General features: G+C 38.9%; 1 protein-coding gene across 1 annotated transcript in view; it reads left to right on the forward strand.

Moving 5' to 3' along the window:
- The window catches only part of LOC126273341 (dynein axonemal heavy chain 10), a 1,458,287-nt gene that overhangs the window by 1,390,260 nt on the left and 41,074 nt on the right, over window positions 1-26,953 (forward strand). The window contains exon 151 of the mRNA XM_049976887.1: window positions 5,154-5,365. Coding sequence (XP_049832844.1) covers window positions 5,154-5,365 — 212 coding nt within the window. The remainder of the gene's footprint in view (window positions 1-5,153; window positions 5,366-26,953) is intronic.

A 26,953-nucleotide genomic window follows, 5' to 3' on the forward strand; every position in this document is an offset into this window, starting at 1 on the left:
CAACCAACCAACTGTCCACAATAATGAATAGCCACCACCAAACTGTAGCCAAGAACAGATTTGAGCACCCAGTGGTGCACCATGCTGTGGTGCACAACATGCCAGAGTTCAATGGCTGCTTCATGACCTGTGCCATTTGGATCTCTCCACTCAGCAGCAGCTTTTCTGAATTCATCCAAAAGCTAGCAAATTTATCATTCTGTTTTGTGCGCCTGCCAGCAACTCAGTGCTTCTAGTGTTTGGTGAGTGGTCACCTTTATTCCTAAATAATTTACAAAATATCACCAGAATTTTAACGAAAAAAATACATAAATACATTGTTTCAGTGGTGTAATGAGGGGTTTGAGTGCCAGGGCAATTAAAAATATTGTACCCCATCATAAGACACTAAAAATTCAAGTTTTAAATTTACTTCATAGATTTTCTAAACTTGCAATTATAATTATAAAACCTAATTATTTCTCTAAAGTCATTAATGTTAACAATAGAAGTATAAGAAAACAGGGAAGCTAAGGCATTAAATAGTAGACATTTCAGTGTATAAATTGCATTTATACACTGGATTTTATTCTTGCAGACTGTTTCATTAAAGGGTTGAAATTTACATTTATTTTTCATTCAATTGATATAACTGTAAGATTACTAAATCTTTCTTGGCTCGTAGTCAACCTCTGATTGGTCTATATTAGCTTTAAATTGAAGAAACTTCTTTCACAAGTAGCATTTGACACAGTGGCTGTTAGAAAAGGTCTTAGCACCACAAAAATGTTAATTAAACCCTCATGAATATTCCATTTAATTATACAGCTTAATAATTCTAAAACTGTCCATACAAGAATGTTATTTTCTGCATGAACTTCTTTAAATAAAGAAATGATGTAGTTCAGCAACCATAACTGAAGCATTCAATTCAGAATATTTTTCAAGTAAATGTTGAATGTTTCAATTGATGAATTAATCTTTCTCTGCATTCAATACTATCTGAATTTAAAGGAAGTCACATGGCTCATGGAGTAAGAGTATATTCATTTGTAACATATGTTTGTTAAATTCTGATATTAGTGTATATACTGTCTCAATGCATTTCCTGAATTAAATTTAAGCAGAGTTAATACTTTTCTCACCAGACATTTCTTTCATCACCAGCTGGTCTTTGTGTTGAAATGTCAAATATATTGAATATCTTCATGGCTCCCTCTGCTGCTTTTGAGATTAGAGAATCATGCTTTTCCTCACAAAATAGAGTCACTGCTTTCAGCTTTTCAGTACATTGTTCAAGTCCGAGTCCTTGTTGTTTTAGGTATATCTGAGCATCATTCACTTCAGTAAACAAAGAGCTTCAAAAATAAAGGTATGCAAAGAAGGGATATATCATAGTGTAAACCAGCAAACTGCCTCCATCTCATTTGGTTTCTGGGGTTTCCTCTGACCCATTTCTAAAGATACCTAAAACTTGTATTATGCTTTAAATTTGCTAGGTAATTGCATGTTCAGATTCATGCCCTGAATTCCATCTTGTGTCACAGGATCACTTCAGGTTAATTAGAACATGTTGTTTAAGAAATTCCCACCTATGTGTGGAGCTTGAGAAAAGTGTGCATCCATTTAACATAGTGACAAAACATCACTGTTTTTGTTCAAATAGCAATTGCGTGTACTCCAGCAAGATTAAATGTGTGATTGTTACATGTCATAAACACTGCTTTGGGGTTCATATCCAAAATACAGAATGTTACAGAAAGGTACAGCCAAACTTTCAGGAAACATTTCTCACACACAAAGAAACAAAATATGTTATGCGGACATGTCTCCGGAAATGCTTACTTTCCATGTTAGAGCTCATTTTATTACTTCTCTTCAAATCACATTAAGCATGGAATGGAAACACACAGCAACAGAATGTACCAGCGTGACTTCAAACACTTTGTTACAGGAAATGTTCAAAATGTCCTCTGTTAGTGAGAATACATGCATCCACCCTCCATCGCATGGAATCCCTGATGCGCTGATGCACCCCTGGAGAATGGCGTATTGTATCACAGCCGTCCACAATACGAGCACGAAGAGTCTCTACATTTGGTACCGGGGTTGCGTAGACAAGAGCTTTCAAATGCGCCCATAAATGAAAGTCAAGAGGGTAGAGGTCAGGAGAGTGTGGAGGCCATGGAATTGGTACGCCTCTACCAATCCATCGGTCACCGAATCTGTTGTTGAGAAGCATACGAATACTTTGACTGAAATGTGCAGGAGCTCCATCGTGCATGAACCACATATTGTGTTGTACTTGTAAAGGCACATGCTCTAGCAGCACAGGTAGAGTATCCCATATGAAATCATGATAACGTGCTCCATTGAGTGTAGATGGAAGCGTAGGTGACAAAACTAAAATGAGCTCTAACATGGAAATTAAGCTTTTCTGGACACATGTCTACATAACATCTTTTCTTTATTTGTGTGTGAGGAATGTTTCCTGAAAGTTTGGCCATACCTTTTTGTAACACTCTGCATACCTTTGAACACCACTAATGTGTCCAGTGATGATTGCAGCATTGTCATATCCTTGTCCATAGCAGTACTCCAGTTTTACACCATCTCCTTGCAAGTTACAAAAAAGTTATTCTGTAATTTCATTAGTTCATTTTCCATGTAGCAGAATGAAATCAATAAATCTTTTCTCTGCTGTGACTTTTGAAACTCCAATATATATTATAATGAATTATTTTTTGTCATTATAAGGTGTAATGGGTGAACTGTCAAACATTGTAGGGAATACTTAATTTTTCATGATCACCAAATGGTTTGATAAATTCATTTTGGTTTTTTGGAGAAAGATAAAACACAACATAGCATTCTGGTGAACATTATGAAGATGATGACTCACAATTGGATTATATTTGGCAATTAACTTGAACATTTCAAAGAAATTTCCACAGTTATTACTGCCACATAGATCTTCTGAGTGACCATACAAGGGTAAGGATAGTCTGCCTAAATACAATACACAACCAAGAATTCTTGTTAATAGAGCTTTCCATTTCTCAAATGACTTATGTTGTTCTAATTGAACAGCATCATTGATTGATTCCCTTTTCTATAGTTGCATTTCAAGCTCTTTACAGTTTTCAAATGTGCCAATGTGATAATTTTTTTCATGATCTAATACCCCGATGTTAAGCTTTCTCCATGTTCTAAAACCTTGTGGCTGAACAAGAGAACCAGTTTGGCAAGCTCTTCCTGTTCTGCTTTTCATCCTTTCCTGAACTGGGTACCAGATTCTTTTTTTAAATACATTATGAATGTATTAAACTCTGGAAAAAGTTAAATAAATGTAAAAAATGAATATAAACCATTAATAAATAAATGCAACTAATAGATAACTAGTGTAAAAATATTTCAATCGGCATAGGGGCACTGCCGAAGGTAAGAAGGCAATCGAGGCTACAATAGGTGATGGCACATACGTACAAGTCATGACAGGAATGACAAGAAGAACAGGAAATGCATAATTAGTCCCATAGCTAACCAGAAATCATTGTTGTGAGGAATACAGAGTGGGGTACTCAGGCTACCACACCTTATTATTTAAATATACATTGTTTATCATTTTGGTCTACATTAAATTACAACAAATCTTTTTGTCTCTTAACAGATACTTCAAATGACAAATACAAGAAAATGTAGTCCATTATTTGCGAAACTAATTAATTATGAACAAAAGAAGTTGCTTGGGGTAACTCAGATGCCCCTCTCAGATACGCAAGGGTTATGACCAACCTCAGTAGGTACTGTTCCCAAAACTGTTTTGAGAACTGCTGTTCCCACAATTTACAAATAAAATTATCAGTAAATAAACTTTCTTATGCACCATTCCATAAAATAGAAATGTTATTTACCTGTTGATTGAATTCAAAGGCTACTTTTTCTGATGTCTTTTCAGTCCTGATGTAGGCCACTAAGGAGAACTTTTATTTCTGAGCATGAACACAACAATGGAGTAATGATGCAAGCAAGGGCACTTCTTTTGCATGGGCACTATGAAAGAAAGTAGGACACTTCAACCAATCGGAGGTCTCATAACTCACCTAGTTGTGGGCAGGAACCACACCCACTCCCATGACTGAATTTGCAGAATAATTATTGGAAAAACATTAGCATAGGACATCAGCTGTGATGTGGCCTGTGTGAAGCCCTGAAGTATCATATTTTGTTCTATGTTAAGAATTGTATTTTTTTTTTTTTTTTTTTTTTTTTTTTTTTTTTTTTTTTTTTTTGCAACCCCCAAAAAATTTTGCAGCTGAGGCATCTGCATCATTGCCCCTGTCCCCTTCCAATGGTATTACCCTGCACTGTTTATCTGTTTATGAGTAAACATCTACCTGATAGTAATATGTAGCCAAAAAAGTGCTCTCCAGTGTAAATCAGTGTTTCATTTTAGCTCTGAGAATAATTATATCCCTGTAACTACAAAAATTTAATCTGAGTCACAGGATCATGTAAAAGTAGCTGGGAAGTATGCTATCCATCAAAAGATATTGCCATAAGTTTTCTGAGTGGCATACTAATTTTTGGTAAACATTTAGAAACACAGAAGAAATATATTGTTTCTGCATAGAATGTTGTGTTAAAACTTGCTTTTAACAAAAACATTAAAAACTAGCTTTTCTGCCACAACAGTGCACAGGCAACCTGTATAACACATTCTACATATTCGAGTAGGCAATAATCAGAAGCTGACAAACAACTTTGACAGCAAGTTCATAAGAAGGTCCTACATATGATAGCACAATATTCTGGACAAATGTTCATGCTACAGAAACTTTTTGATTTATTTTGAACTAAGAAATATATTTCCAGCCACCTATGAAATAGCTAAATCAGATATGGTTGGTTGGGTTTATGTTGAAGGTAGTAACTGTTGTACTTTTTGTGCATAAAATGGACTGGGAGAAGGGAAATCTGTACATTAAATGACATACACAACAAGTGTGATATGAATGTGGTCATCAGCTTAGAGCATTATGGTTAGTGAGATAATTGTTTGTCTAATTTCTTCCAATATCAAATATGTATTCAGTAGCTGCATAATTTAATACTAACTCTGCAAATGTATGTAACTACAAATACAAATATTATTCTTAATGCTTTATGAACAGGACCTGCTGGAGGTGGGGTCAGCAGAGAGGAATTTATTGATGGAATAGCTCAAGACATTCTGAAGAAGATCCCAACACTGTTCAAGATTCAACAGATTCGCCAGAAATTTTATTCTAAGATGACACCTATCATTATTGTACTCATACAGGAGCTGGAGAGATTTAACAATTTGCTGGAGAGCATGAAGAGGACACTGTCATTGTTACGAAAGGTTCCTCATTTTAGATATTAGTTACAGTTGTCATTAAGATTAAAGTTTTTCATTCATAGTTATTATATCAATTACATCACATTGTATTCTGCCTTCTGTTTGTGGTGTGGCTTCTTTGTTTTGAATAGGCACATAATGTTATTTTTGTTTGTTTACTTATCCCACAGATGCAATTTTTGGTGACACTATCAGTAATTTTGTTAACCTTAGCTGCACTGTGTCTCGTTGCTGGGTAATTTTTGTCATATTTTTTATGTAGCTGTTTCACTACTAACACATATGTAATATTGCTTGAAAATTTCAGAACTCAAAACATTCTCTTCTGTTCTCATAATTACGATTAGCCAGAGGTGTGCCTTCTAAACTACATTTTGTATTAAATAATTCCTACGTAATCATAGGATTTTGCTGGGGAAAAGAACAGAAGTCCAATAGAACAAATTTAAGTATGACGTACATACAGTTTCAGACATCACCACTATGTGACTTCGTAATGATGTCAATGATGGACATGAGTTCTGAATGGAGCAAAAGTTTATTAATATTATAATGTTCACTCTATTGGCTCTACTGAGATAATGGTCTGTTCATTGCTACACAACCAATTTGCTCATGTTTTTGTGTTACACAATTTGACATGAGAACACACATAAAGAACTCTGTAAATGCTTGTTAAATGTCTTATGAGTTACTTCAGTCGAGTCCATAAGTGGATGGCTAATAAACAATTATACATGTAAAAATAATAATTATGGTTCATTGTGGTGCACATTTTGAACATATATTAACCAGGTGCTTAAGACATTTTGCTGGCTGATACGGGACTGGACCAAAATTATTAAATATTGCTGTTAGAGGTATTCCTCCTTTGTATAGAGGAGAAAGCCTTGTAGTATCATAATATAAAGCTTCTTGCAGTCTAGGCTTTCACATCACTGGGCAAAGATAACATGCTAAGGAGATTTATGAACTCCTTGAATTTGTGGACAAGTATATATCCACTTTTCTGTCTGGACGCAAAAACATTCAACATATTGAACATTTTTTCAGATTTAGTCCAAGCCAAGGGTGACATAAAGATTGCAATGTTGCCCTTGTCAATAAGCATTATTTCTTTTTTTTGCCTTCTGTCAGTCCCCTAGGTCCTGTAAAATCTTTTTTGAAGATGGTGAACCTCAATATTGGTGTTATGATGTGCATTTTATGGGTTTAATGGTAGAATTCTTTTGTCATGTCAACACGGAACAAAGGACAATAGTCTCTGAAAATCATTTTAATCTGTTGTAGGTACAACTTTGAAGTGAACTTGGAATTTATGCCTCTGCCCAAGATGTACTAACTAAATGCTTAACAAATGGTCCAACAAAAGAAAACTTGTGCATTATCCCAAAATGTGACAGATTATGCACACCTTACATGAAAATTTTGTCTTAGAAATTTTGAAACACTATATTAACTGAAAATAATACATAGGTTCTGTATTCCCCAGAATAATCTTCATTGTTTATGTTACAATGAGGTCTTCAAAAGAGTTCATTGTGCTAGTAATAACTTTCTTCAACTCCCATTTCAGGGCAATTTATTTTATTTATCCTTATTGATATTTTCATGCATGAAGCAGTTCATTGGTGACCATCTCACATGACTTACATCTGCCCTCCCATTCTCTCTATCTGCCACTTGCAACAAAACTATTTGTTACAAGGTCTCATTAAACACACCTACTTTACAAACATCTGACTGGCCACGATGGCACTAAAATAAAGAAAAGTAAATCATATATTTAGGAACTTTATTTTTTAATCAGGTTTTATTATACTTTTATCCCCCCATGAACCAACGACATTGCTGAGGTGTGACTGTGTGCCTCAACAATACAGATAACCATACTGTAGGTGAAACCACTACATAGCGATTTCCATGGAGAGGCCAGAAAAATTTGTGGTTTTTGAAGATGTTTTTTATGTGGTCATATAGTGAACATGCCCTTACTACACTCCTGGAAATGGAAAAAAGAACACATTGACACCGGTGTGTCAGACCCACCATACTTGCTCCAGACACTGCGAGAGGGCTGTACAAGCAATGATCACACGCACGGCACAGCGGACACACCAGGAACCGCGGTGTTGGCCGTCAAATGGCGCTAGCTGCGCAGCATTTGTGCAACGCCGCCGTCAGTGTCAGCCAGTTTGCCGTGGCATACGGAGCTCCATCGCAGTCTGTAACACTGGTAGCATGCCGCGACAGCGTGGACGTGAACCGTATGTGCAGTTGATGGACTTTGAGCGAAAGCTTATAGTGGGCATGCAGGAGGCCAGGTGGATGTACCACCGAATTACTCAACACATGGGGCGTGAGGTCTCCATAGTACATCGATGTTGTCGCCAGTGGTCGGCGGAAGGTGCACGTGCCCGTCGACCTGGGACCGGACCGCAGCGACGCACGGATGCACACCAAGACCGTAGGATCCTACGCAGTGCCGTAGGGGACCGCACCGCCACTTCCCAGCAAATTAGGGACACTGTTGCTCCTGGGGTATCGGCGAGGACCATTCGCAACCGTCTCCATGAAGCTGGGCTACTTTCCCGCACACCGTTAGGCCGTCTTCCGCTCACGCCCCAACATCGTGCAGCCCGCCTCCAGTGGTGTCGCGACAGGCGTGAATGGAGGGACGAATGGAGACGTGTCGTCTTCAGCGATGAGAGTCGCTTCTGCCTTGGTGCCAATGATGGTCGTATGCGTGTTTGGCGCCGTGCAGGTGAGCGCCACAATCAGGACTGCATACGACCGAGGCACACAGGGCCAACACCCGGCATCATGGTGTGGGGAGCGGTCTCCTACACTGGCCGTACACCTCTGGTGATCGTCGAGGGTACACTGAATAGTGCACGGTACATCCAAACCATCATCGAACCCATCATTCTACCATTCCTAGACCGGCAAGGGAACTTGCTGTTCCAACAGGACAGTGCACGTCCGCATGTATCCCGTGCCACCCAACGTGCTCTAGAAGGTGTAAGTCAACTACCCTGGCCAGCAAGCTCTCTGGATCTGTCCCCCATTGAGCATGTTTGGGACTGGATGAAGCGTCGTGTCACGTGGTCTGCACGTCCAGCACGAACGCTGGTCCAACTGAGGCGCCAGGTGGAAATGGCATGGCAAGCCATTCCACAGGACTACATCCAGCATCTCTACGATCGTCTCCATGGGAGAATAGCAGCCTGCATTGCTGCGAAAGGTGGATATACACTGTACTAGTGCCGACATTGTGCATGCTCTGTTGCCTGTGTCTATGTGCCTGTGGTTCTGTCAGTGTGATCATGTGATGTATCTGACCCCACGAATGTGTCAATAAAGTTTCCCCTTCCTGGGACAATGAATTCACGGTGTTCTTATTTCAATTTCCAGGAGTGTATGTTGGAAGTGCAAACAGCTGAAATCATGAAAGAAGGTATTACACATGGAAGATTGGAAGAGGCGTGAAGAAACCAGAAGGTTTCTGACAGATTATATGATGGTGAGACAAGATTTTAGAATCATTTTTTAAATAGCAAAACATTTCCAGGGGCAGAAGTGGACTCTGACCATTGTTTATTGGTCATGAACTGCTCATTATATCTGAAAAAATTGAGGAGGTGGGACAAGGGTAAATTGCCACATGCACAATTCAGGAAAGCTGGTGTTGTTAGGAAGGTTCCAGATAATGCAGGTAGTAAAGCAGTCATTGAATCTAAATAACGCAGGTAGTAAAGCAGTCACTGAAGTGAAGCACACTGTGTTGGGCAGCATGCTCAGAAACTGGTTGGCCCAGCTGTCACAATTTGGTGATGACTGTTCATGTGGACAGACAGCTTGTTATCTGTCATGCCTGCATAGAAAGCAGCACAATGGTTGCAGCTTAGATTGAAGATCACAAGGCTGCTTTCACAGGTAGCTCTGTCTTTGCTGGGATAGAATATGCCTGTGGCAGAATTGGAGTAGGTAGTAATGGGAGAATGTTTGGGACAGGTCTTTCATCTAGGTCTGTTAGTGGGATATGGGCCATGAGGCAAGTGATGGAGAGCAGGAGCAGGAGTGGAGAGTAGGGATGGACAAGGATATGACTTAGTTGTGTGGGAGGGTTGAGGAAGATAGTCGGTAAGATACTTCTCGTTTCAGGACATGATGAGAGGTAGTTGAAACCTTGGCAGAGAATGTGATTCAGTAGTCCCAGTCTTGCATAGCACTGAGTCATGAGAGGAGTTGGAAGTGGTACATGGCTGGAGAGATAAAGCATGAGAGATCCATTTCTAAACAAGGTTAGGAAGGTAATTTCAGTTTGTAAATCCCTCAGTGAGGCCCTTGGCATATTTGGAGAGGGACTGCTCATCACTACAGATGTGACAACCAAGGGCAGCTACATTTTATTGAAAAGACTTCTTGGTATGGAATCAGTAGCAGCTGTGGAAGTGGAGGTATTGTCAGTGGTTGGTAGGTTTGATGAGTCTGGAAATACTCATGTAGTCATTCTTGAAGTGGAGGTCAACATCAAGGAAGGTAACTTGTTGGGTTAAGGAGGGTCAAGTGAAGTGAATGGCCGAGAATGTGGATAAGTTGTCCTTATCCTTGGTCCAGATCACGAAGATGCCATCAGTGACTCTTAACCAGTTGAGGGGTTGGGATTCTGGGTGGTCAGGAAGGATTCCTCTAGATGCTCCCTGAATAGGTTGACATATGATGGTGCCATGCTAGTCCCCATTGCTGAAACATGGATTTGTTTGTAGGTGATTCCTTCAAAGGAAAGGTGATTGTGGGTAAGGATGTAGTTGGTCACATTGACCAGGAAGGAGGTTGTAGGTTTGGAGTTACTGGGATTGGGAGAGGCAGTGTTCAATTGTGGCAAGGCTAGAGACATTGGAGATATTAGTCTAGAGGATGTGGCATTGCCAGTGATAATCAAGGTGCCATAGGAACTGTGGAGTGTCGGTGGAGGCAATGGCTGGTCGTGTCTTTTACATGTATGTAGGAGGATAGGTTACTGGTAATAGTCTGCAGGTGTTGGTCTATGAGAGCAGGGTAATTTGGCAGCACAGTAACCAGCCACTATGGATCTCTCCTACCAACAGCTGCTTTTCTCAGCTGTGCAGGTAGGAGCTCTCACTAAAACATATTCTTCATTCCTGAAACCCACTGGCCTCAACCTTCATTGGTATCTCTCCTCCACCTAGATATTCCCTTCCCTGCTCCCACACAAACAATACAAAAGTCTTTTATTTTGCCAACACAACTCTGCCTCCCCCCCCCCCCCCCCCCCTCCAGACAGCCTTGTGACTCTGCATTTAGCAGACTTCACCTGTTCCAAGGTACCTGCACACTCTCACAGGCATTGCAACATCTTACTCCATCACTATCCAGTTATGCCTCCTGGTTCCCATCCCATGCCTCCTCCTTACACTCACCATCCTCCCAAATTGGTGTTCATGTAAGGCACAGTTGCCATCTGCAGTTAGTGACCAGAGACAGTGGCCATGGGTGTTTATTTTTTATTTATTTATTTCTTAATCCATCAAACAAACTGTGATAAACTCACAAGGACATAGAGTGTGTCAGTAAACAATCTATACATTGGTAGTATTAAAGCAGTCAATCATACAAAAGTAATACTCCATGTTCGCATTACACATATGTGGTAAGAATGACAGATTAGAGCAAACATTAGATTTACATTATGATATATCACAAAGAAATTCTGGTCCACAGATCTATTAGGTTTTTTCATTGTGGCTAAAAAAACTCTTCCAAACTGTAAAATGTTCTGTGAAAGATGAATGGTTATCAAAAGAGCATTAGAAACTTTTGCACCAGGGAACTGCACACCCTTTTGCATCATAGTCAGGTTTTTAAAATTATTGTGGAAATTGTTCTTTCTCATAGTATCATATCCAGGGTATTCAATATCTCTTTTTAAAAACTCAGTATCTTTGCTGATGAGACACACAAGAGAAAATAAATACTGGGAAATAACAGCAAGAATTTTTAGTTTCCAGGAAAGGTTTCTACAACTACATATAGAGACTAGGCCACTCATTATTCTTCCAACATGTTTTTGGACCAAGAATATTTTCTTTGCTGGTGTTTGGTTTCCCCAAGATTTAATACCACATGTCATGGAAACATCCATAGTACATTACTTTCATTGTGTCTATATTTCTGCTCTTCGAGAGAATGAGCTGGGCAGAAATCGATGAGCTGAATGAATCTCTTCTGAAGATTTATGAGGAGACCAGTTTACTCTAGAGTCAATTACAACACCTAAAAACTTGGTTGTTTCAACTCTTTTTGTGTTTTCTGTGCCACACTTCACAGTTAATTCATCTTCAGTGTTAGCAGTTGCAGTGAACTGAATATAGTTAGTCCTATTAAAATTCAGTGATAGTCTGCTGATGCTAAAACATTTCATTACATCAGTAAGAACCCTTGAAAATCTTCACATGTATGAGCATCAGTCATAATGTTGGTGTCATCTGCAAAAATGGTAATATAGCACTGTAGCTTTGTACATTGAGGAGGCCATTTATAAATATGAGGAACAGTAAAGGACCAAGAATGGATCTTTGGAGCACTCCACATTTAATGGAACCAGGCCACTATAGATCTCATCGGCACTACCTACTACTACTTTCCATCTTTGAGGTATGATTCTAACTACTTACTTGCGACACCACTTACTCCTAATGGGTCTGCTTTCTGTAATAGGATTCGGTGGTCCACAGTGCCAAATGTTTTTGACAAGTCACAAAATAATCCAGAACTATATTTGTGAAAGCATAGATTGATTGTTCAGGTGACAAACCCTTTTGCAAACCAAACTGACTTATGCTACAAATGTCATATTTATCTAGATGTTCCAAAATTCTCATATCTAGAATCTTTGAAAAAGCAGTTAGAAAGAAAACTGGCCTGTAATTTGTGACTTAAGTTTTGTCACCTTTCATTGAAAAGGAGTTTTACAACAGCATATTTGAATATGTCAGACAAAGTTCCTTTTTGTAAGAATGCATTGAAAATGAGGCTAAATACACCAATAATAGAAGCACAGCTCTGACTTAGTAGATTATTACAGATGTTATCTACCCTGATGGAATATGTATTATTGAGAGAGATGATTGTTCTTTTACCTTCAGATGCTGTGATAGGTCTAACATAAATTTTACCTGTATGTTTGGGTGTAGTCTTTTGTATAGGACTCAGAACTTTATTAACAGAGCCCTTGGAGCCTATTTGTTCTGGAACTGACAAGAAGTGGCTATTGAACACAAAGTTTTCTTGTATTCCCATTATACACTCTGAGAGCTGTTACTGAGGACTGTATTTATTATTTTGAATAAAGACTCACGTTTGCATGTTTCATGATATATTGCAAGCTTTTAAATGTTGAGCACCGCAAAAATATATTTTGTACTATAATATCAACTGTAATCTACTCTTGTCCTCTATACCATTTTGGTAGCAGTTTCCTCATTAAAAAATATTCCCCTTATTTCAGTGCATATTTACATGAACAAAAGTACTTTTTTTTTAATTTTCATAAGTTACAATGTTGTTTGTAACATACTTCCTGGTAAATCAGCATCTGAAAGTTACAGCTTGCACTTTCTGCAAGCATCAGCAACAATATCTGGCTTGGAAAATAATTTATTTCCCCCTAATCATACCATAAATATTGCATAGTTAGTTCCATATTTTCACGTTATCTCTTCCAGTAAACCTGCTTCTTCTAAGGCGAGGTTTGAAAGTGTATTCACGACATATTATAACTGTGTTATTATGGAATGTGTATTGTCTGCATTTATCATGATAAAAACAAAGAAATAAAGTTCAAATCAGTTTCAGTGAATCAGTAAATTTTATCCAAGCTTTTTCTCATGTCTAACACAGATCACTTTTGGGCATTAATGGGTTAGTTTTTAAAGAGAATTTGAAATCATTATAGCATAACAGGTTAGAATTTGCTATGAATGGGTGTGCAGGGAGTGCTACTGAGAGACAACGTTGCTTCAAGGACTACGGTTTCCTATTGGTACTGTCCTTTCTATAGGACATTTATGATCTATTGGTATACATCCACGTGACTATTAACTACATGTAATTGTTAGATTTAGGTTCCCTGTTGATATATTTCCCTTATACACAGTTTGATGCGCAATTACATACAATCTTGTGGTACTGTAGCAGACGAGATGTGTTGTGAGTGCTGAATTCCTCATCTGTTCCAACTCCCTGAGTGCCCTTCATTCTCTCCAGTGATTGTACCCTCCAGATACAGTAGTCCAGAGTATCCAGGATGCCCTCCTCCATGTACAAAGACAGGGGAAAGAAGTGTCTGTCTGCTAGGTGCCAGAGCACATGGGTATTAAGGTGAACAAAATGGCAGATGTAGCAGGCAAGGAGGCATGTCACCATCTTCATATAGTACAGTGTGTCATCCCTCTCCATCGGTGCTGAGGTACAAGATAATGCATCAGTGGGAAAAAGAGTGTCTGGAAGTCACCAAAAATAAGCTGCATCTGGTAGAGTCCACAATGCACCCATGGCATACCTTCCAGCCACACAGGTGGGAAGAGATACTCCTTAATTGTCTTCATGTAGGACACAAGCCTATCCTATGTGGCTTGCTCCAGAAAGAGCACACTGCAATATGTGGTGCTTGTGGGGTACAATTACTAGACTGTGTATTATTTTCAGACCAGAGGGCGGCAACTCATTTGCCAACAGATTCTCCGTTGATTTTAATTGACAACAAAATTTTAAGGTGTTGTGAATTGTCCAATTTACTCCCCCAAAATTTTAGGGAGAAGTTTTCAATGTGTTATCAGGGTAGCTGGCTCATCCCTGTTTTTTTGTAAGTGGTCAGCTAGTCACATTTTCCTCTTTAGGTATTCTAGTTCTTATCTTGTATGATTTGTGTATTAATTACAGTTTTAGAACATTTCAGCATTATCTTAAGGAATAGTTTGATTGTATGTGTGACCATGAGTGAGTGAGTGTAATTTTGTATGTTCCCCCTCATTGTTTGACGACATTCTCAGCCATTTTAATCACATTTGTTCCTACTAATTTTTGTATGGGCACTGATAATCTTACCATTAAGCATCCATAAACTACACACACACACACACACACACACACACACACACACACACACACACACACACACACACACACAATTTGTTATCATTTTCTAACAGAAAACATAATTATTATTGCAGGCCAATATGGAGCAATGCATGTCTCAGTTGATTGGCTTATTGTTGGCATTCGTGGTTTTCAAATAGTTAGTAGGAACTATTTGGATTTAAATTGTCACCAAATCTGCAGCTTCTAGTAGGCTTCACCAAGAACCATCAGTGAACACCAAACCACATAAAAATCCTCTTCAAGATTCAAAACAAGAAGTTCCAGAATGATACTGAACAAGAACACCGATGATTACAACGCCAATGACAGCATTTATTTAATAAAATGGCTCTGAGCACTATGGGACTCAACATCTTTGGTCATAAGTCCCCTAGAACTTAGAACTACTTAAACCTAACTAACCTAAGGACATCACACACACCCATGCCCGAGGCAGGATTCGAACCTGCCACCGTAGCAGCCTCGCGGTTCCGGACTGCAGCGCCAGAACCGCACGGCCACCGCGGCCTGCTTTATTTAATATCTCGAATAATCAGGGTAATTAATGCATGTAGAAAAAATGGCATATTTAGTGCCTAAGTAAAGTTCACATCCTTCTACAGTCACCTACGAGACCAGAGTGTTTTTCAAGTTCCATGATTTCAGAATAATTAAGAGGGACCAGAGGGAAAAATACACAGCTTGGTGCCTAACACCATCACCTTTGACACAATAGTTATACTGGCATACACCAATGAATTTTAATATCCATATGATATACCACACTGTGCATGAGAGAGAGGGACCAGGAAGAGCTCAAGATATTACACCCACCTCTGTAACCAACATGTTCAACGAACTATCTTCCACTGAAACTGTATCTGAGTCAGTTGGGAAAATTTGGTGTCCCTTGTCAACGGAAAGCTAATGCAGATAGTTCTGGGTGACGATGACGATGATGATTATGATGATGATGATGATGATTGGTTTGTGGGGCACTCAGCTTTGCAGTCATAAGCCCTCATACAAAGTCCCAATTTTCACACAGCCCAATTTTTACACAATCCAGTCTAGCCACTGTCATGGATGATGATGATGATGATGATGATGGTGATGAAATGATGAGGAAAACAAAACACCCAGTTTCAGTGTTGAGACAATTGCCAATCCAGCCAGGAATCGAACCCAGGACTCTGTGATCCAGAGGTAGCAAAGCTAGCCACTAGACCACAAGCTGCGGACACAGGTTTGGCGTCTATTAATCATCAGCAGTTTCAGTGTACCTTAAGTAATGGTATGTCTGCAGGAAATGACAGTAAGGTATGAGAAGGGTCATCTTGTTAATTCAGTGTGTATGCCTGGTGGTATCATTCAGTGTGCTCAAGCAGCTGTTCTGGCTGTCATTGAGGTAAGAGGGTGCAGCCAATAGCAGATTGTGCAGCATAATGTAACAAACAATGCCGGTCATCTAGGTTCTCAGGCTGTACTTCGAACATTCCACCAACTAGCAGAGAAGGTTGTTAGAAAAGCCTTACGCATGAAATTCTGCAACATTGTCTCCAGAACGGGTCCCCTGGTTCTGAGTTGAGAGGTAGGCTTGAAGAAGACACTTTGAAAGTTCTGTGACAAGTTATGCTGCAACATCCTAGAGGTGTTCCATCAGGCTGAGAACTGTATGGGACCCTTAAATGGGTCAGAGGTTTATTCCACCTACTGACCTTATGGTTGACTGTGAGTGAGTTTCTTACAAGCATCTTACTTCAGATAATTATAGCTGTAAGAGATCTAGACATATCAGGTTAAGACCCAAGGAAAAATCCCCACAGAGATGACTAGGAAGTGACTTGTAGAGGCATAGGGTACACACTACCTTGTGCCATACAGTGGCTCACAGAATATGTATGTAGATGTAGATGAGCATTAAAAACATAGTGATCAACTACTGAAGCATGTGCAACAAAATACCAGAGTCTGAATCATTCCCAAAAAATCAATGTTTACCTTATCCTAGGTACAAAAAGCTGTCTAAAATCCAAAAGTGATAGCAGTGGTATCTATGTGGTACATATAAGTGTATATCAGAAGGCTAGGATAATGAAAAAACTGAGGTCCTGTAGCTGCCACAGTTGACAAGAAACTCAAATCCATTGTAACAGAAACTGAAGCAGCATGCAAGATTATTTGGGCAAGACTCAGTATCGAGGATTTGCATAAACTTATAATTTTCTGTCAACCACCAGACTAACCCCATATGTAAATGAAAACTTTACATAAAACCTCATTTCACTAATACAGATGTCTGCTAATCATATTGCCATGACTGAAGGAGATTTTAATCATCCATCAATCAGTTGGGAGAATTATGGTTTTGTAGATGGAGGTCATGACATTCCTGAAACATCACTAAATGCTATAATATGACATATACCCTGGCCCAAAATGATTGAAGTCATTGTAGACGAGGGCTTGTGGCTGGGTGAAACCTAGTAGTTGGGAGCAGCTGAAAGGCCAAAGTGGCTGCCCTTGACCAGTGAGTTAGGGAAAATGAAGCTGGGTTTTACCAGGATAAAATGGATGGAGGAGAGGACAGCTGGCTTCAGTGCCAGCACGTGGATGATGGAGGTAGCTCCAAAGACGGCAGGATTCAGAATGAGACCGAATATGGCTATTTTCAATTATTTCAAGAATCAGTAGTAATTTTATATTTCATTAAGTGCAAATCCAATCATATTGGCATAATTATGGCACTGAGGTGCATCTACTCAGACATTAACATCATAAATATCACAAAAACTACAGAAGTTAGGTAGTCACAGTAAATGAATATTCCTAGAAAAACCTTTAGATAACTGCTGAACACTTCATTCAATCTTAACAAACAATGCATTGGATGGTAGCTTATGACTCTATCTATCCTCCCCAGAAATCACATATTTATATATATTGTATTTATTATGTTATTGCATTTCTTATGCCACTGTGTCAGATCATCGTGTTCTTCATGTTACATAGAAAACGGATGTAGTAAGGCATTCTCTATATCTCTCCCTGCTTAACCATGTAACACATGTGTAAGTAATTGTTTGTTTTCTAATTTATTTAATTAAAAATTTATTCAATAATTCATTCATTCATTAATTAATTCAGTATTAAAAATCACCCATGATGTAAAAGTGGTAACTTGCTTGTAATATTTGATACACCATATAGGCAGAGCATAAAAGAATACATATACTGAGTAGGCCAACTATATTGTCTTACATGTTTTAAAAACTAGTTGCTTGTTATTTGTCATAAGTGTGCAACCAAAAAATTCATGTTTTAATTAATTATATACAGAGTAATGTGTTCAGCCTTATTGGAATTTGAAGAAAAATAGCTTTCATTTAAGCCATATGTCAAATTTGTAACTTTATTTTGGGAAATTGTGGTTCATTTATACATTTTGGTGGAGGGAAAGTGATGTGTTAAGCTCTCAAGTGAGCAGTGGCTTCTGACCTTTCTGTGTCTGGAGGTCAGCCTGTAATGATTGGTCCTGAGGTAACATGTTGGTCATCAGATAATGTGATTTCAGACTTGTAAAAGTGATAAAATTTGTAGGCAAGCAGCCATGCAATACTTTAATATTTGTTTGTACTTATAATATTTCAGAGCCACATGGGGCTTATACTCTGTGAAATGCCTTGAAATTTATTTTCTGAGCATTAGATGACGTGCATGCTTGAATTTTAATTTATTTCAGTTGCATTTTTGGAATTAATACTGGATAGAGAATAAGAATCTACTCAGGAATTCACATGTTTTAATATGTAACAATTTTATGAAAAGGGAGGTTGTAGACCACAGACACACGCCCTCACACACACACACACACACACACACACACACACACACTCTACTGCAGTCTCAGACAACTGTAACCACATGGTTTAATATGAAACTTTCTGGCAGATTAAAACTGTGTGCCTGACTGAGGCTCGAACTCGGGACCTTTGCCTTTCCCGGCAAGTGCTCTACCATCTGAGCTACCGAAGCACGACTCACGCCTGGTACTCACAGCTTTACTTCTGCCAGTATCTCATCTCCTACCTTCCAAACTTTACAGAAGCTCTCCTGCTACATCCCCCAGGCTGTGGCTAAGCCATGCCTCCGCAATATCCTTTCTTTCAGGAGTGCTAGTTCTGCATGGTTCGCAGGAGAGCTTCTGTAAAGTTTGGAAGGTAGGAGACGAGATACTGGCTGAAGTAAAGCTGTGAGTACCAGGCATGAGTCGTGCTTCGGTAGCTCAGATGGTAGAGCACTTGCCCGCGAATGGCAAAGGTCCCGAGTTCGAGTCTCGGTCGGGCAGACAGTTTTAATCTGCCAGGAAGTTTCGTATCAGCGCACACTCAGCTGCACAGTGAAAATCTCATTCTGGATGTTTTAATATGTTAAGTAACTGATGAAGAGGTCCACCCTTTGGTGTCATCTACATCAATTTACTATTCAGAAGAATATAATCCTTTTATCATTTATTATTACAATTTGATTTTATTGCGATGTGTTTTACTTAATATTTCACATTACATGCCAATGCTCATATAATAAAACTGTAGGATCACAGGTTATGACTAGATTTTGCAGCAAGTTTAGTTGCTGAGTATGAAAGCAGTCATAAATGGCTCAATCCTATTACTGCATCAAACCACAGTTCTAAATTGAGCTGTGCATTGCTCAATACCATGCTTGGAGGTACAGTCACAATGTCTTTTCTGGAAACTACCTAGAACAATAAGTTAAATAAGGTAGGGACAACCACTCACCCATAGCAGACTGATGTGTGGAGCACAGCTACATGCAACAGAAGACAGTATTTATGTTAGCTTTGCAGCTCTTGCTCTTTTTCTAAAAAAAAAAAAAAAAAATACAAACACAGCCACAAAGTCACTGAAATGCAGACTCCTGCAGCCACAGTGAGGCTCACTAGGTGAGATTGTACATATGAAAGTGTAAACTTTGCTAGAAAGAGATGAAAAGCTCAAAAGCTAGTGTGAATACTGTTTTCTGTTATGTGTATCTATGCACAAAACATCAGTCTATTACAGGTGAGTGGTTGCCTTTCCCTTATTTTATGTATTGTTCCACCGAGAAATTTCAATTACTGTTGTACACTACCTTATGCAGGTAGTTTAGAAGATCACTCACAATGGAAATATATTGGATCTAATGGCAACAAACAGACCTGACCTCCTTGAGGATATTAATATTGAAACTGGTATTAGTGATTATAAGGCACATGTAGCAGCACTGATTATCGGAGTTCAAAGGGTAAAATCAAGTAGTAATATCTATGAGGAACTTGAAACATTTGGTTCTGGACAGGAGCATATAGGAGAACTGTGGCTGAAGTTTAAAACAATAGTTGATAATACACACTGGAGAGATGTGCACCTATTAGAATCCTTAATGATGAGAGGGGTCCTCCATGGTATACAGTATCTATGAAGAACCTTCTAAGGAAACAGTGACTCCAGTATAATAAGAGTAGAACAAAACATAGTGCTATAGTCAGAGAAATGTACAATGAAACGAATTCCTTTGTCAAAAAAGCAATCCCTGAAGCCTTCAATGGCTCCTGTAGCAGAATGTTATTGAAAGGCCTTGAAGCACTACAAAAGTGTTGGTTGCCTCATAAATCTCCTCAATGTTCATCATCTTCAATCTCCTCCTATTATTATTTGATATGGTAAACAGTTATAAAATAGTTTTTCATTCTCTTCATGTTTATTGATAGTAAACTTGATTTTGATGATCAGCTTGATTGTAATGCATTAGCATCGATTTTGTGACACACTTTGGTAAGGTACACAAACTGTGAGTAGTTTCACAAAATTTTAACAAGTGGCAAAAAATGACATAGTGAATGCTTGCTTCCATTTGACTATGGCTTTATGTGCTATGCCTCTAAAAAGATGTAGTATACACATGACAAAATATTAAAATACCAAGCTATTATATTGTAGATATTAGCACAAAAAGCATGAAAAGTAATACATATGAACATAATGTACACTGACAGAAAAAAAAATTGAAACACCAAGAAGGAATTGTACAACATAAATGAAAGTTAGTAGGCATGTTTCTACATCTGGAAGATGGTGTCTACGAAAATTTCACGCCAGTTGCATAAGAGTGGCATTTGTAGCACCACTATGAGGATGCAAATCAGGTTTACTTTAAATACATGCTGTAATGGTTGTGAGCATTAGTTAGCTTTGAGATTGGACATTGTGAGTTCATGTTAGTCAAAAATTCCTTTAAGGCAACAAAGACGCCATTATTGACACCTCACTGAGTTTGAACTAGGTCAGGTAATAGGACTACGAAAAGCTGGGTGTTCCTTTTCGATATTTCAGAAAGACTTGGTGGGAATGTAGTCACTGTATATGACTGGTGGCGGCAGTGGTCACAAAAATGTACAGCAACAAGAAGACCGGGCTCCAGCTGGCCACATGGCACTACCGAGAGGGAAGAACATCATATTCAGCAAATGGCTCTGATGAGCCATACTGCATCTGTAGCAGCAGTCTGAGCAAAGATGAATCACAGTGATACAAGAAACTGTTAGAAATCAGTTACTTCAAGGATAGCTCGGTTCCAGACACCCAGTAGTGTGCTCTAACGCGATTTCAGCAAGAGAGAAGCGGTGCAAAACTGGATTGCGAACTTCACACTTCTCTTACAACAGTGACATACTTGAAACATTTAGCCAATCCTCTCCTCTGGATATGCAGCTGCAGTGATCTTCATAACTTCTTCTCAGAAGAAATAATGCTGATTAGAGGAACCAAAAAATTACCTTGTCTTTCACTTGAAATAGCTCGGCACACTCATACTTTTGGTTCAGCTCAGGTGCATTTTCATTTCCACAAGTTTCATATAAGCATACAAACTCTTGCAAGTCAACTACACTGATACACATTAGATACAATTAAATATAATAACAATTGCCTGGTTTTAATGACCAAATAATTTACAGATGTCCCTTGCATCTTGCTTTGTTCAGAGCTAAGACATGAAGTAATATAAAAGTCTATTGTCATATGTTCATTTTTCTTTCTTTCTTTTTTTTTTACAATCACATTCACTAACACAGTAAAGAATAGCATTTAATTACTCCGTGTCCTCTCACACAGCATCTGTGGCTCTTGCAGCAAACATTTGTCGGCATCGTTCGACTGCCCTGCTTATCGTCTTCTCATTACAAACTTCCAACCTGCACACAAAAACCGGCAGTGCAGTAGATACGTTTCCTGTCTCTTACTTACTTTTAAAATATCTGGTGCTCAAGATGGTGGAAGGCTGAGTGTCTTTAGAATTTACAATGACCCAAACCACTGCCATTTGTGACTTCAGCCATATCAAGCGAGAGCTCATTGGAGGGTAGGGTGAAGGTCTTTTGTACTTCTGATGAAAACTGGTTCTGTTTGGTGCCAGTCATCATAGTGTTTTGTTTAGGAGGATGCCAGTTGAAGGCCTGTAACAAACCTGTTTGCATGTGACACACATTGGATCTGTACCTGGAGTTATGGCCTGGGATGCAATTTCATATTTGCATGCATTCATTAAGCATTCTGGAAGGTACACCTGTAATTAATGTACCAGCATTTCACATTTGCAATGGCTTACCTTTTGCTTACCCCCCCCCCCCCCCCTCCCCTTTCCCCCCCGTGAACCTTGCTGCTGGCTGGGAGGCTTGCGTGTCTCGGCAATACAGGTAGCCATACCATAGGTGCAATCACAATGGAGGGTATCTGTTTAGAGGCCAGACAAACAGGTGCTTCATGAAGAGAAGCAGCAGCCTTTTCAGTAGTTGCAGGGGCAACATTTTGGATGATTGACTGATCTGGCCTTGCAAAATTAACCAAAACGGCCTTGCTGTGCTGGTACTGTGAATGGCTGAAAGCAAGGGGGAACTACAGCTGTGATTTTCCCTTAGGATATGCAACTTTAGTGTATGGTTAAATGATGATGGCATCCTCTTGGGTAAAATATTCCAGAGGTTAAATAGTCCCCCATTCGGATCTCTGGGTGGAGACTACTCAGGACGACGTTGTTATGTTGTTGTTATGAGAAACAAAACTGGCGTTATATGGATCAGAGTGTGGAATGTCAGGTCTCTTAATCAGGCAGGTAGGTTAGAAAATATAAAAAGGGAAATGGATAGATTAAAGTTAGATATAGTGGGAATTAGTGATGTTTGGTGGCAGGAGGAACAAGACTTCTGGTCAGGTGAATGCAGGGTTATAAATACAAAATCAAATAGGGGTAATGCAGGAGTAGGTTTAATAATGAATGAAAAAATAAGAGCTACTACAAACAGCATATTGAACGCATTATTGTAGCCAAGATAGATATGAACCCCACGCCTACTACAATAGTACAAGTTTATATGCCAACTAGCTCTGCAGATGATGAAGAGATTGAAGAAATGTATGATGAGATAAAAGAAATTATTCAGATAGTGAAGGGAGACGAAAATTTAATAGTCATGGGGGATGGCAATTTGATAGCAGGAAAAGGAAGAGAAGGAAAAGTAGTAGATGAATATGGAATGGGGATAAGGAATGAAAGAGGAAGCTGCCTCGTAGAATTTCGCACAGAGCACAACTTAATCATAGCTAACACTTGGTTTAAAAATCATGAAAGGGGGTTGTATACCTGGAAAATCCCTGGAGACACTGGAAGGTTTCAGATAGATTATATAATGGAAAGACAGAGATTTAGGAACCAGGTTTTAAATTGTAAGACATTTCCAGGGGCAGATGTGGACTCTGACCACAATCTATTGCTTATGAACTGTAGATTAAAAGTGAAGAAACAGCAGAAAGGCAGGAATTTGAGAAGATGGGACCTGGATAAACGGAAAGAAGCAGAGGTTATGGAGAGTTTCAGAGAGACTATTAAGGAATGATTGACAAGAATGGGGGAAAGAAATGCAGTAGAAGAAGAATGGGTAGCTTTGAGAGATGAAATAGTGAAGGCAGCAGAGGATCAAGTAGGTAAAAAGACAAGGGCTAGTGGAAATCCTTGAGTAACAGAAAATTTACTGAATGTAATTGATGAAAGGAGAAAATATAAACATACAGTACATGAAGCAGTCAAAAAGGAATACAAACATCTCATAAATGAGATCGACAGGATGTGTAAAATGACTGAGCAGGGATGGGTAGAGGACAAATGGAAGGATGTAGAGGCTTATCTCACTAGGGGTAAGATAGATACTGCCTACAGCAAAATAAAGAGACCTTTGGAGAAAAGAGAACCACTTGTATGAATATCAAGAGCTCAGATGGAAAACCAGTTCTAAGCAAAGAAGGGAAGGCATAAAAGTGGAAGGTATTTATAGAGGGTCTATACGAGGGCAATGTACTTGAGGGCAATATTATGGAGATGAAAGAGGACGTAGGTGAAGATGAAATGGGAGATGTGATACTACATGAAGAGTTTGACAAACCACTGAAAGACCTAAGCTGAAACAAGGCTCCAGGAGTAGACAACATAACATTAGAATTACTGATAGCATTGGGAGAGCCAGCCATGACAAAACTCTACCATCTGGTGAGCAAGATGTATCAGATAGGTGAAACACCCTCAGACTTCATGAAGAATATAATAATTCAAATCCCAAAGAAAGCAGGTGTTGACAGGTGTGAATATTACTGCACTCTTAGTTTGAGAAGGCACGGCTGCAAAATACTAACACAAATTCTTTACAGATGAATGGACAAGCAGGTAGAAGCCATTGCCAGGGAAGATCAGTTTGGATTCTGTAGAAATGTTGGAACGCGTGAGGCAATTCTGACCATATGACTTATTTTAGAAGATAGGCTAAAGAAAGGAACACCTACATTTCTAGCATTTGTAGACTTTGACAATGTTGAAGGGAATACTCTCTTTCAAATTCTGAGGGTGGCAGGGGTCAAATACAGGGAGCAAAAGGCTATTTGCAATTTGTACAGAAACCAGGTAATAGTTACAAGAATTGAGGGTCGTGAAAGGGAAGCAGTGGTTGGGAAGGGAGTGAGACAGGGTTGTAGCCTATCCACAATGTTATTCAATCTGTGTATTGAGCAAGCAGTAAAGGATACAAAAGAAAAATTTTGAGTAGGAATTAAAATCCATGGAGAAGAAATAAAAACTTTGAGGTTTGCCGATGACATTGTAATTCTGTCAGAGACAGCAAAGGACTTGGAAGAGCAGTTGAACAGAATGGACAGTGTCTTGAAATCTTGAAAGGAGGATATAAGATAAACATCAACAAAAGCAAAATGAGGAGAATGGAATGTAGTCAAATTAAGTCAGGTGATGCTGAGGGAATTAGGAACTCTGTTTTCAGATATTTGTTTACAAATGAAATTCTGAGAGTTCTTCCCCAGTTCAGTCCTTGCACTGCTCTGAAGATGAGTGAAATAGAAATAAATATTAGTGGTGCTGACAACTAGATGAAGTCACTAAAACTGAACAGAATGAGGGCCTAATGGAATCCCTATCAGATGCTATACTGGACCTGTGGCTGAGTTAGCCCCATATATTGTAGATACCTTGAATGAAAACTATGTCCACCAGTTAGAAGAAAGCAAAGGTCACACATGTGTACAAGTAAGGTAGCAAAGGTGACCCTCAAATCTATGATCCAACATCATTGACATCTATATGGTGTAGAATCTTAGAACTTATTCTGTATTAAAATATAATGAGCTATCTAAAACATAATGACTTTCTGAATGAGTGCTGTTGATGAGTTAACTTGACCTGCTCCACAGCTCTCCAGGTACTGTTGATGAGTTTAAGCACAGCCTCTAGAGTTTCCTTCAAAGCTATTGCTGATTTTAAGTGAACCTTGATCAATAATGATGAGAATACATGCTCCCCACTCAAGTATAGTGCACAAAAAATGCCGTGGCTGCTAGTTGCACATTCGGCTGGGGAAGCACGGGGAGAGGGGAAGTGATAGGGAGTCGCTAAGAGTGCTGTAGGGGAAATGCCTTTCCAAACTGAAGCCTACACTCACATTTTTTGTACATATTAAGCAGGGGCCCTCCAAGTCCACAATTGCATGATGACCAATCAAAAAGATTTATCAGCTCTTCTTTGGTTAGTATCTAAAAAGAATTGCACAGAAAATGTAGTGCTTAATTTTTTCCTGATTTGTTAATCATTTCTAACTTTCAAAGAAGAGTCAAGAGTGGGGAATTTTGGGTAAAACCTATGCATTTCTCTTGTTGCCATGTTAAAATTTGTTTCTTTAGTCAAAACTCAGCGGAGTTTACACAGTCTCACCTCACTAACATGTTGCACAGACGCAATTGTGAGAGAATTCTGAAACTGTGTTTTAATAAGTGACACACTGAGGAAAAGTAATGTCAGCATCTTATGAAAAAGCACATTCTCTGTATGAAATAAGCGTATAATGACTTCACTTATGATGTTCCAAAACCTACAGCATTTCTTTCACCAGCTATAAATGGCCATTAAAGATTTCATTCTTTCATTGGAAAAGCCTGTAGTTTGAGGAATAACACAGTACATAATGAAGTTTTCATAATAGTGTGCTATCATATGACAAAATCTCATTTTGATATCTCAAACCATTTATGAAATATGAGGAATATTGTGGGTATTTCACTCTGTCTTTATTGCTGGCGTGGTGCAATTGCAAATGAGTGCACTACATCAGATCAATTTTCTTGAGATTGGTGAGAGATAGAGATGACCAACCAAGTCTAAAGAAAAATTCAATATGTTAGCGAAATTTCATATGCAGCAACAATTATGTAATATGCACCAGATGCAAAAACATAATGATCCCTATTTTTCATTGCAAACATTTTCAAATTTCACGAAGTGTTTTACATTCTCATAAATATCTAAACAATTATGACCATTAACGAAATGATGGGCCCATCATAATGAACCTGACATATAAAGGTACAAGTAAAGCAAAGATGAATTATTTTTAATAAAGAAGTTTCTGTGGAATAGTTTCAGGTAAACTGCAGGGTGTGCACATTGATTCTCATCACTGACTAGCTGAAAGGTGGCAAATGCTTGTCAACCTTCCCTTCTGAACAAACAAATAAACTCACCCAGGTCTTTGCATGAAAACTGGTCACTGCACTTCAGCCACAGAATACTGCATGAGCTATACCTGAGTGCTGTTAATGAGTTTAAGCATACTGTGGAATTTCTGACCCATATCTCAGCGGGTTTTTCACAGTTCTGGCCACCAAGATATGTTCAGATACTTTGCTGTGATATGATTCTACTACAGTCTACTTCACTTTATGTCTTACTGTTCACTAGGATTTTCATCATAGTGTTTTTCGCATCATGTTTTCTACAAAGAAACAAAGCATCATGGTTCCACTGAGTAAGAGATCATGGAGA

This window comes from Schistocerca gregaria, chromosome 5 (genome assembly GCF_023897955.1).
Source record: "Schistocerca gregaria isolate iqSchGreg1 chromosome 5, iqSchGreg1.2, whole genome shotgun sequence".
Taxonomy (NCBI): domain Eukaryota; kingdom Metazoa; phylum Arthropoda; class Insecta; order Orthoptera; family Acrididae; genus Schistocerca; species Schistocerca gregaria.